Source organism: Musa acuminata, chromosome BXJ2-9 (genome assembly GCF_036884655.1).
Source record: "Musa acuminata AAA Group cultivar baxijiao chromosome BXJ2-9, Cavendish_Baxijiao_AAA, whole genome shotgun sequence".
NCBI lineage: Eukaryota > Viridiplantae > Streptophyta > Magnoliopsida > Zingiberales > Musaceae > Musa > Musa acuminata.
In genome coordinates this window covers 12818018-12831168 of record NC_088346.1, presented here as the reverse complement: position 1 = coordinate 12831168, position 13151 = coordinate 12818018, and the positions used below count along the sequence as shown (strand labels likewise).

At 40.8% G+C, this 13151-nt stretch overlaps 1 protein-coding gene across 1 annotated transcript; it reads left to right on the top strand.

Annotated features, from left to right (window-relative positions):
- Positions 1–326: 326 nt before the first annotated feature.
- On the top strand, positions 327–3927 carry LOC135623194 (putative disease resistance protein RGA3). The gene has a single exon (XM_065125850.1). It carries the CDS (start codon positions 410–412, stop codon positions 3533–3535), a length of 3126 nt encoding a protein of 1041 aa, XP_064981922.1. The 5' UTR covers positions 327–409; the 3' UTR covers positions 3536–3927.
- The last annotated feature ends 9224 nt before the right edge of the window (positions 3928–13151 follow it).

The following is a 13151-nucleotide window of genomic DNA, read 5'->3' as shown; positions in this document are numbered from 1 at the left end:
CTTCCATCCTTTATTTACCGGGTCAACGTAAGCGTAGGGGACAACCTTATTGTAAACAATGGTATAAAAAAATAATGATTATGACGAGCGATGTAACAAGTCAAATGTGAGAAGTGAGGAAGCATCGACGACATTGGTGGGGCGGAGAAAAAGAAAGAATATTTTTTAAACTAAAAAAATAGGATGCTATTTGCGGGAGAAAAAAAAAAGAAAACGGGGCGTTATCTTAGAAAAACAAAAAGAGAGATATTTTCAGAAAAATCGGTCAAAGAAAGAGGGGAATGAAAAACAAATGAAATGGTATCATGTTCCGTTGACTTGACTTTCCGAGATGGTATCGTCTTCTCTCTCTCTCTCTCTCTCTCTCACCCCCTTCCATTGCTAACATTGCTTCAGGAGCTCCATTGAAATGGCGCGGTGGGCCACCGTTATGCAGCTCTTCTCTCTCGCCACCGGCGTTGGCCCTGTCGTTGATAAGATCGCCGAGAAGGCCGTGGAGGGCGGCGTCAACGGCCTGCAGTGGGTCTGGGCCAACCACAAGGCCCTCCTCAACGTGGAGGCTGACGTCGACAAGCTCCGCCGCGACCGCGAGCACATCAGCGCCATCCTCAAGGACGCCGAAGAGACCCGCTTCATCGAGGACCAAACCGTCCGCGAATGGCTCTCCGACCTCAAAGACTTCGCCTTTGACGTCGAGGACCTCGTCGACGAGTTCCAGATCGGCCTCGATATCGCCAAGCTGGAGAAGGCTCGTCTCTCCCCTGGCTCCCGGAAAAGGAGGCGGCCGTGGGACATTTTTCCTCCTTGTCTCACTTGGGTCTACCGTCAAAGGACGATCTCGGTAAAGATCAAGGAGATCAAGGAAAAGTTTGAGGAGATCAAGCAGCGCAGGAATGATTTCCAGTTAAGAGAGGGAGAATCGAGGAGGAGACAACAAGACAGCACACAACAAACTCCTCAACATACTGGCTCGCTTCGTGGCGACTATCAAGTTTTGGGCTTGGAGGAGGAAAAAAAAGAGATTTTGATGCATTTGAGGCAGGGCGGCGGTGTGAGTGGCGCCCCTAATTCTTCCCAAAGAGAGGGGAGAAGTGTGCCTGTCGTTGCCATCATCGGACCAGGAGGAATCGGGAAGACAACTCTGGCCAGGCTTGTCTTCAGCGACGAGGAAATCGAAAGATCTTCTTTTTTGAAGATCTGGGTTGGTGTTTCGCGCGATTTCGACGTGTGTAGGATCACAAAAGAGATCATTAAATCGATCACCGAAAAGAGTTGCTGTGGTTTGAGCTTGGATTTGCTGCAGCGTAAGCTTCGGGAGCTGGTCCTCGGAAAGAAGTTCTTGCTCGTGCTTGATGGTTTGTGCAACAACGACCTTTCGTTCTGGGACACGTTGCAGGCTCCTCTGATGGTCGGAGGCGAAGGTAGCAGAGTCCTGGTCACCGCCCGGAGTGAGCAGGTTCTGACATACATGCGCCCACGCCCTTCGTCCATAATATGGTTGAATGGGCTGGGTGAAAACGATAGCTGGCTCCTGTTCTGCAGCTACGCATTCCGACAAGCACCTACCGATCATGACGTTTGTAGAGAAATTGTGAGAAGATGCCATGGTTCGCCCTTGGCAATTATCTCGATCGGTGGCCTCTTGTACTCCAGAACTGAAGAGTGGAGGAGTATCCTCAGCGACATACCAGATCCAGAAGACGAAGCGCATGGCATCTTGTCGACATTAAAGGTAAGCTATGACTATTTGCCCTTGCATCTGAAGCAGTGCTTTGCATTCTGTTCCATATTTCCTAATGGTTATGAGTTCGACAAAGAGGAATTGGTAGAGTTCTGGGTCGCAGTGGGCTTAGCCAAACCTAGGGACTGCAGATCAGCAGAATATATTGGGTATAGGTACTTTGATTCTCTGCTCCGATGGTCATTTTTCCAGGGTTGTAATGGTCGTCACCACCAGAAACAGAAGTACAAAATGCCTGGCCTAATTCATGAACTAGCACAATCTGTTTCTGCACATGAATGTCTAAGAATCGAGAATGATGCATCATTCAGTGAATCTGAGAATGCACGCTATGCATTGTCATGTAACTTCCCCATGGAGCTTCCAATATTTCAGAAGTTATATCAGAATAAGAAACTTAGAACATTTATATTGCTCGGTGAAAATGGCACTCCCACAAAGCAGGTGCCGCGTGATCTTTACACGAACCTAAGATGTCTAAGGGTGTTAGATTTGAGGAGAAATGAGTTGACAGAATTGCCAGATTCGATTGGAAATCTTATTCACCTGAGGTACCTTAACCTTTTAGGTACTCAAATTGAGAGGTTGCCTGAATCATTGTGCAGCCTCTACAATCTGCAACTGCTAGAACTTGGTGACTGTAAGAAGCTTGTGGAGCTACCCAGAGGCATGAGCAACTTAATTAATCTACGATATCTAGGTCTGCGTCTAGATTGGGAAAACTGTAGACATAGATGGAGTGATGTTGTTATGCCACCAGGACTTGGCAGATTGACTTCTCTGCATACTCTTTCAAGGTTCTCAGTTTCCTCGGAGAGCGGATGCGGGATAAGTGAACTGAAGGGCTTGAAACTTCGAGGAGAAATTTGCATCTCAAAGCTTGAAATTGTTGATGTGAGGGATGCCATGGAGGCCAGTTTAGGTACCAAACAACATCTCGAAACTATGATTCTGCGATGGACTAACTGCAGAAGCCCTGCTTCACAAAGTGGAGGTGGAAGGGATGTGATCGAACAGCTCTGCCCAAATAGCAACCTCAAACACCTATGGATAGAAAATTACAAAGGTGCTGAATTCCCGAGCTGGCTTGGAGACCAGTCCATGAATTTGGAAACATTAAGACTTTATGGTTGTGAAAGATCGGAGAGGCTCCCACCTGTAGGAAGGTTGAGGAATCTCAAACGTCTGTTCTTGGAAGGACTGCACACAGTCACAGACCTCGGTTCACTTTCTGGTGATGGTAATTTTGCAGGATTTCCATCATTGGAGATGATCACCATATCAAATTTGAAGAATCTTGAGAGGGGGTTTGAATTAGTACAAGATGAAATGCCTTGCCTCAGAAAGCTGGTCATATCAGACTGCTCCAACTTACTACAACTTCCACAACTTCCAAACTCGCTTGTAGACATTGAGATTAGAGAATGTCCAGCATTATCTACTCTACCTATGCTTTCGTCTCTTCAACAATTGGTGCTCACAAAATGTGGACTTGAAATAATTGAATCGATTCATCAGTTCACCTCTCTTTCTTCTCTGACCATTTCCCAATTTCCACGACTTGGATCTATAACAAGAGAGCACCTTCAAGACCTGACGTCCCTTAGGAAACTGAAGATTGACCACTGTGACAATTTTGTTTCACTTTCTTCTCAGCATCTTGTTTCTCTTGTAACTTTGGAAATATCTCAATGTCATGCATTTTCTTCCTTGGCTGGAGAGGGACTGCCAGCCTCGCTCAAAGATCTTCGACTACAATCTTGTGGCAACCTCACATCTTTGCCAGAGGAATGAATGTCTGCCTCACTGCAGCACTTGGCCATTGGCGGATGCCCAACTCTAGAACAAAGATGTCAAGTAGGTGGAGGTGATTGGCACAAGATACAGCATGTCCCCCGTAGAGAAATTGGTGAGAACTCTACAGTCTAAGCTAGGATTTGCGAAGGCCCCAGCACAAAAATTAGGAAACTGATATGAAGGTTTGTATTGTTGCTTTATATGATCTACCAATCTTTTGTTTCTTTATTTTTCTTTTAGTACTCAAGTCTTACATATATTGAATTACAACTAGCATGTCAATAGAAGCATAAATAATATGTATATGTTACTCTCACTTTATGATATGATTTGTGATGTCTATATTTCATAAATATGATAAATAATATGCTCATGTTTTCGACTTTGAAGATTGAAGTACATACTTTCCAAAAATATCATTCTCAGTATTCTACGAAATATTGGCTAAGCATGTATTAATATTAATGTTTATGTTAAATATAGTGCAATAACCCAAGGTATACTAGCAAACTTAAATATGAGGTTAAGTTATGGTAATAAGTATGCATATAGTGACTAGAAGTTACGATTGAATTTTAATCAGCCTTAAGTGAATATTAAGACTTGAATGAGTTTGAATACAATTAAAGTAAGGAAGTTTAAGTTTTAGACCTTATGTATGTAGAAAATAATAAGCTACTCAAGCATGGATAAAATAATAAAAAATTCAATGGAGTTGTAAATTAAAGAAAAGTGTGATATAAAAATGCTAAGATACATATGTGAGATTGAAGAATGAATTTAGATTAAAACATGGTATTGTTGTCAAACTAAATTTGGCTCAAATTGGCTCAAATTGACTTATATGGATATATAAAGACATGAATAAAATTTTCAGATTATATATTATTATTTTAAAATTTTTCTTAAGCAAAGTTATCATGAGATTTGAAGTTGGTTATAATTTATTGTATCAAGCAATGCTTCGAGGTCTAATGGAAAGTATTAGTTTCAAAGATATTTTTGAGGGCTTTTGATAATTGAAGTTATCTTAGTTATTTAGTATAGAGCAGAAATATTTATATTTGAGAATCAGTCTTTGATATGGATAATGTCTTGAGTTTTTATATAAGTTTTAAGATATTAAGTCATAAGCGATATTATGATAAGATTGATGACATGAATATATATCAATCTTGATTAATTTCAGGATTAGATATGTGAAGTTTATAGGACTAAACTTTTTATTTAGAGGAAAGAATATAATATTTTTATCTTTCTAGGATCTATTTATAAATATAGATATTATAAGGATTAAATAACAAAAGGTTAAAAGACAAAAAAGGGAGGGGAGGGGGGTTTCTTCCCATCTCCCATGCATCTCTTAACAGCCTTTGCCTTGCGAGGAAAACAGAGACTGCGTCAATGGGAGAGAAGGGAAGAATAGAGAAAAAGAGAAGGGAGAAAGGAGAGAGGAAAAGGAAGATAAGTTTGTGTCTGTAGAAGAGAAGAGAAGGGAGAAAAGAGAGAGAAGGAAGAGAAGATAGAAGCATTCGATTGTGAGATTAGAGAAAAAAAAGAGAATAAAGAAGGAAAAGAAAAAGAAAAGAGGAAGAAGAAGAAAGGAGGAAAGAGATAGATCTCCGAGAATAAAAGAAAGAAAAAAAAGAATGAAAGAAAGGAAAAGAAAGGAAGAAAAATAGAAAAAAAAAGATAAAAGAAAAGAAAACTTAATAGGAGGTTTAATGGGATTGAACCCTAGACCTCAAGTGATCCTCTCAGTTTTTCTCATGGAGACCAAGACACCCTAGCTCTAAGAAAGAAGAAAGGTTTATCGCTCCCTAGTACACTCGATCATTAAGAAACGTGACCTTTCACTAGCATATTCATTTTTTGAGTTAAATTAGATAAGTATAAGCTTAATTCACGGTAAAATACTGATCGTATATATTATCATATGCATAATGTATTTTGAAAAGTATGTTTTGAATGATATGATCATCATGACCTAAATATAAATGTATATATCTTGTAAGCATAAAAATATGTGAATTGTGATAAAAATGTCTTATATGCAAGTTTATATGATCACGTGCGGTGTGGGAGTACAAAAATATGTTTCGATGTGCAATATACATATATGACTTGCGATATAGGAGTGCACGTATGCATTATGACGTGTAGTGTGGGAGTACACGTATGTATTATAATATATGATATAGAAGTGCATGCATATATTATGACGTGCAATGTGGGAGTATATGTATATATTATGACGTATTGTCACGGACAAACTTCGAAACAGGATGTTTGATATAATGCTTATGTATGTCCGTGTCTTTTGGCATGTTCATGCCTTGTACAGCATGTAAAGGGGCGGCCGAAGGCTTAATAGTCCCATTTTAGTTGGGTTGGTGGCCTCTTTAGGCTTGTAAATAAAGATTGTGTCATGTGGACACGTGCGAGAGATTTTCGGTCTGTAATGGATCATTTTACCCTTTGTGGTGCCACTGTTCAGAGCTTGTAAAGTCTGTTTGTAATTTGCATTGCCTATGAAGTGTTTTTCGGAGATGTTTGCTTGTGGATCCCGATTGAGGCGTTCTCTCTAGCCCGTTCTCTCTTTTGTTGGTTCTAAGGGACAATGGGAGGCTTCGGGGAGGCTGACCTTTGCGGACGGACACGCAAGGGTGCCGCACGACTTAGGCAAAACCAGCTAAGTCCGTGACAGATGGTATCAGAGCGGGACAAGCACTCATAGAAACACTTAGCATGCAAACGTTGGGGACCTAGCGAGGCTGCGTTGAGGGCAGTCAGCACACGCACGACCGTTTGGGGGAAAATGGGCATGGAGATGTAGGGAAAAGGAGTCGCTTAGAGGAGCGGGCATCTGAGATTGGCATTCAGAGGAATGGCCAACCCTTCACGCAAGAGGCACCACGAGAACAGGCAAGCTTGGATGAATGTGGAGCGCACAAAGGTTGGGATGGCTGAGTTTGAGCTACGGCTCAACGTTGACAACCATACTTGATGGTGCTCAAGGCAAGCGATGTTGAATCTCGGATTTTGATGATGAAGTCAATTGTCATTTGTTATCTAATCTATGTGTTGAGATAAGTGTGCAGGATTAACTACGATGAGAGTAAGACAAGCAGCAGGAGTTGCGCCGGAGTCAAGATCATGATCACGTTGGGAGTTCGAGAGTTCGACGGAAGTTCGGACGGTCGTCGGAGGTTCAGAGAGAACAGATCCGAGAAGTCCAGAAGCTTGCCAAGCAAAGCTCGTCGGAACTCGCCAAGTGGATCGTCGCAAAGTCCAGGAGTATGCCGGATGTCCGCAGAAGGATCACCGAGGGTTATCGGTTGATCGACGGAAGTTGGCAGGAAACTCGCCGGAAGAAGCGATTGACGCATCGGAGCAAGCTGCAGAAGTTGTCTTAGAGATAATCGTAGTTAGCACGATGATTAAGCATGAAAATGGGAGGTGATCCCATTAGCTTAATCTAGGGGCAATTGGGCCCCTGAAAAGATTCAAAGTGGGTCGAATGGAGTGAACCATTCGGACCCTGATTGCACCAGGAGGTGCAACCGCCCCAGCCAGGAGGTGCAACCGCCTGGGCTGTGGGGTTGAGAGGTGCAACCGCCCCAGCCAGGAGGTGCAACCGCCTGGGCTGTGGGGCTGGGAGGTGCAACCGCCCCAGCCAGGAGGTGCAACCGCCAGGGCTGCACGGCTGGGAGGTGCAACCGCCCCAGCCAAGAGGTTGCACCGCCAGAGCTCAAGTTCCGAGCTCTGCCAGGCGATGCAACCACCAAGCTCAGTCTTCGAGCTTTGGCAGAGTGGTGCATCAGCCTGAGCTCAGTCTCGAGCTTTGCCAGGTGATGCATTCACCAAGCTCAGTCTTCGAGCTCTGGCAGAATGGTGCATCAGCTTGAGCTCAGTTTGGAGCTCTGCCAAGTGATGCAACCACCGAGCTCAGATTTCGAGCTCTGCCAGGTGATGCAACCACCAAGCTCAGTCTTCGAGCTCTGCCAGGTGATGCAACCATCGAGCTCAGTCTTCGAGCTCTGGCAGAGAGAAGCAATCGGCAGAGCTCAGTCTTCGAGCTCTGCCAGGCGGTGCCACCTCTCCAGTCGAGAGGTGCAACCGCCTGATCCCAGAATTCTGGGATTTGATCGATTTGATCGTTTTGAGCTCGAATTTTGAATTGGGTTGGGGCCTATAAATACCCCACCCATTCAGCACTGAAAAGACACAGACCCATACCGAAATTGTGATCTTTTCTGTGATTCTAAAGAGCTCAAAAGTGTTGTAAAGCCTTTAAGTCTCCTCCTTCTGTTCTTCAAGTTTTCAATTGTAAAGTGAGGAGAGAAAGGTCTGTAAAGGTTGTCTCCTAAGCCTGCCAAAAGGAGAGAAACTGTAAGAGGGAAGTTTGGCCTTCGCCCATTGAAGGAAGGCACCTAGTTGACGTCGGCAACCTCATCGGTGGAGGAAGCCAAAAGTGGAGTAGGTCAAGTCTGACCGAACCACTCTAAATCTCTGGTTTGCGTTTAATTTCGAGCACTTTATCATTACTGCAAACCTCCCTCATCACTACTGCTCTCTGCGATTTCACGAACAATTTCGAGCACTTTTTCATACATTACAGTTTACGTTTACGTTTGATTCTGCAGAACTGTTTTCCGCGCTTTTACGAACGAGCTTCCTTGCAGTTTACGCTTACATTTTAATCCTATTGATAACTGCAATCTGTCCTCTACGATTTTACGAACGAGTTTCAATATTTAGACGTAAAACTGCATTCAGACGTAAATCGGCTTTCTTCGCCCAATCATCAGATTTCAGTTCACGTTTACGTCTTGGTTTGAACTGCATACTGCCTTCTGCGAGTATACAAACGAGTTTCAAAGTTTAGACGTAAATCTGCGTCTAACTGCGTTTAGACGTAAATCTGCGTTTAGACGTAAAACTGCGTTTAGACGTAAAACTGCGTTTAGACGTAAAACTGCGTTTAGACGTAAAACTGCGTTTAGACGTAAAACTGCGTTTAGACGTAAAACTGCGTTAAGACGTAAAACTGCGTTAAGACGTAAATCTGCATTTAGACGTAAATCTGAGTTTAGACGCAAAACTGCGCTTAGACGCAAAACTGCGCTTAAACGCAATCTGCGCTTAGACGCAAAACTGCGCTTAGACGCAATCTGCGCTTAGACGCAAACTGCACTTAGATACAAACTGAGAATTTGCTTTTGCATCATAATAGTTTTTGAACGAACGCAGCTTTTGGTTTTTAATTTATTATAAGATTTCCGCTGCACTAATTCACCCCCCCCCCCCCCTCTTAGTGCTCTCGATCCTAACAATTGGTATCAGAGCAAGGTTAACTCTCTAAAGGATTAAAACCCAAGAGAGATGGCATACGCCGGAAACCAAGAGGGGCATTCAATTACACGTCCACCCATGTTCAGTGGAACGGACTACACTTACTGGAAGACCCGAATGAGGATCTTTCTTATTTCTATGGATTTAGAACTGTGGAACCTTGTTGAAAATGGATTTTCAAAATCTTCTCTTCCAATGATCGATTGGAACGATTTAGAGAAGAAGGCTTTCGCTCTTAATGCAAAGGCTATGAATGCCTTATTTTGCGCACTAGATAAAAACGAATTTAATCGTGTTTCAACTTGCGAAACTGCTTTTGATATTTGGCACACACTTGAAGTGACCCACGAGGGCACAAGTAGAGTGAAAGAGTCAAAAATCAATCTGTTGCTGCATTCTTTTGAACTTTTTCGAATGAAACCGAGTGAAACCATTGGCGACATGTTTACCCGTTTCACGGATGTCGTCAACGGTTTAAAAGGTCTCGGAAAGAGCTTTTCGGATTTTGAGCTTGTTAATAAGATACTAAGATCCCTTCCTAAGAGTTGGGATCCTAAAGTCACCGCCATTCAAGAGGCAAAAGATCTGCAAAATTTCCCTCTTGAAGAACTAATCGGGTCATTAATGACCTACGAAATGACTTGCAAAGCTCATGAAGAGCAAGAAGACATCCTTCCAAAGAACAGGAAGGATATGGCACTTAAAACTTCTGAATGCCACTTGAGAGAAAACTCAAGTGATGAGGACTGTGATGATGACTTGGCACTTTTGACAAGAAAGTTTAAAAAATTCTTCAAAAGAAACAAGTTTAAAAACGATGTGAAAAATAAACTTGAACCTAAGAAGGACCAAGTGATCTGCTATGAATGTAAAAAGCCGGGACATTACAAAAGTGATTGTCCCCAAGTCAAGAAAAGAACAACAAAGAAGAAGGCGCTCCAAGCAACATGGGATGATTCGAGCGCATCCGAGGAAGAAGAATCCAACACCGAGCAAGTTGCTCATTACGCCTTTATGGCCATCGAAGAGGAGGTAACGGATTTATTAGATGCTGATTTATCTTTCGATGAATTATTAAATGCCTTCCATGATTTATTTGATGAATGCAAAGTTATAAATAGAAAATACAAGTTGCTAAAAAGGGTACATGATAATCTTACTTGTGAGTTTGATAAGTTAAAAATCGAACATCATGATAGTTTAAACTCATGTATCAAATGTCATGATTTAGAAACTATACAAAAAGAAAACTTGCTGCTTAAGGACACCTTGAAGAAATTCGAGGTTGGTAGCAAGTCATTAAACATGATCCTTACAAACAAGGGTCATGGTCCCAAAAGAAGAGGGATTGGATTTGTGAGGAGTCCTCACCAAAATCCAACTACCTTTGTAAAAGGCCCCATCTTACATGTTCAAAACCAAACCAAGTGCAACTTTTGTTGCAAATCTGGACACAAGACACATTGTTGTCCATTCAAGAAAATAAGTCCAAACAAATTAATTTGGGTTCCTAAAGGAACCATGATAAACTCTATGCAACATGATAGAAAATGTAGATCTATTTATGAGGCACCCAAAAGCAAATGGGTACCTAAACGTCATCCTTTCTTGTAGAAAACTAAACAATCGCAAGCTAGGAGCAAGAAATGGTACCTTGATAGTGGATGCTCAAGGCATATGACCGGAGATCCTTCTCAATTCTCTAAGCTCTCTAGCATAGACGAAGGATATGTCACCTTCGGAGACAACAACAAGGGTAAAATCATTGGCAAAGGAACCATAGGTAACAAATCCAACCTCTCTATTGAAGATGTTTTACTAGTTGATGGTTTAAAACATAACCTCTTGAGCATTAGTCAATTATGTGATAAAGGATATATTATAAGATTTGAATCTAATGCCTGCATCATTGAAAAACCACACAAAAATGTATCTATGATTGCATTAAAACAAAACAACGTATACACTATTGACATCAATGACTTATGTGATGAAATGTGCTTTGCCGTTATGAATGAGGATGCTTGGCTATGGCATAGAAGATTAGGTCATGCTAGCATGAAACTAATCAATCAAGTATCATCTAGAGAACTTGTAAGAGGAATTCCTCATATCAAGTTCATCAAAGATAATGTATGTGATGCTTGCCAATTAGGTAAGCAAATTAGGGGTAGCTTCAAAGCTAAGAATCAAATAAGCACCTCTAGGCCCTTACAATTGATCCATATGGACTTGTTCGGACCAATCTCTACATCGAGTCTAGGAGGTAGCAAATACGCCTTTGTCATTATTGATGACTACAGCAGATATACATGGACCTACTTCTTAAAACAAAAAAATGAATGCTTTAGACATTTTACCAAGTTTTGTAAACTTGTTCAAAATGAGAAGGAATCTATGATTTCGTCAATTAGAAGTGATCACGGTGGAGAATTTCAAAACCATGACTTCCAAGAATTCTGTGAACTCAACGGATACAACCATAACTTCTCTACTCCAAGAAATCCTCAACAAAATGGGGTAGTAGAAAGAAAAAATCGAAATTTGCAAGAAATGGCAAGAACCATGTTGAATGAACATAGCCTACCCAAATATTTTTGGGCCGAAGCTGTAAACACTGCATGTTATATTTTAAATAGAGTCCTAGTAAGACCCTTACTCACCAAAACTCCTTATGAGTTATGGAATAACAAAAAACCCAATGTCTCATATTTTAAAGTCTTTGGGTGTAAATGTTTTATCTTGAATGAAAAGGATAACTTAGGAAAATTCGATGCTAAATCTGATGATATTATCTTTGGTTCTACAAATGAATCTCTTTGTGAATCCTTTTCGAAAACTATGAGTCATGAATTCGAAATGAGTCTAATGGGAGAGTTAACATTCTTCTTAGGTCTACAAATCAAACAACTAAGCAATGGCATCTTTATTAGTCAAACCAAATATGCTGTGAGTTTGCTAAAGAAGTTCAAAATGAATAATTCAAAAGCCATTGACACTCCTATGAGCACCTCCACTAAGTTAGAAATTGATCAGAATGGAGAAAGCTTCGATCAAAAAACCTATAGGGGTATGATAGGAAGTTTACTTTACCTCACTGCCACCAGACCAGACATCATGTTCAGTGTAGGACTTTGTGCTAGATTTCAATCAGACCCTAAGATATCTCATCTCAAAGCAGTCAAAAGAATATTCAGATATCTTAATGGAACTACCAATCTAGGATTATGGTACCCAAAATCAGAAAATTTTGAATTAACAGCTTATGCTGATGCGGACTTCGCTGGCTGTAAACTAGACAGAAAAAGCACATTAGGATCATGTCAATTTTTAGGACATGCCCTTGTATCCTGGTCATCTAAGAAACAAAACTCGGTTGCCCTATCAACAACCGAAGCTGAATACATTGCAGCAAGTGCATGCTGTGCACAAGTTGTATGGATGAAAAACACTTTAGAAGATTACAAAGTGAATCTTAAAGATATTCCCATTAAATGTGATAACACGAGTGCAATATGCTTAACTAAAAATCCTATACAACACTCAAGAACAAAACACATTGATATTAGACATCACTTTATACGTGATCATGTCACTAATCATGACGTGACCATAGAGTTTATTGATACCAAACATCAACTGGCTGATATCTTCACAAAACCCCTATGTGAAGAACAATTTGATTACATAAGAAGAGAATTAGGAATGTTGATGTGTCCAAATACTTAAACTAGTTAAAATTATTTTTCGGATGCTATTACTATTACATGCCTTGACAACGCTTGATCAAATAACATGTTGCAAATTATGTGACAAATATTTTTAAAATGCATGTAAGAAGTTCATTTTTCGGGTTGTATGCTAAAAATGGGATGTTCCCGTACACTCTTATGAAAACTCTTTGGAAAATGACTTTCCTCCTTCAAGCAAAAAAAAAGGAGATATATGTGTCATGACTTTCTTTATATGCTTGATAATGCTATCATGCTTTTTGTTGATGACGAAGGGGGAGAAACATATGAATTGATAAACATATGAATTGATAAACACTATGTCATAGCTGAACTGCCATAATCATATCTATGTCATAGTTGCAAATACTTGAGTGATGCTATAAACAATGTTATGCCATCCTTGCATCACCAAGAGATATGTGAACATGTGCTATAGTTTGCATCATATCTTGATTTGATATTCTATAGAAAATGCAAACTTGCTAGACAATCTCAAATGTGAGCATCATGTAAAAAGTCCTTCG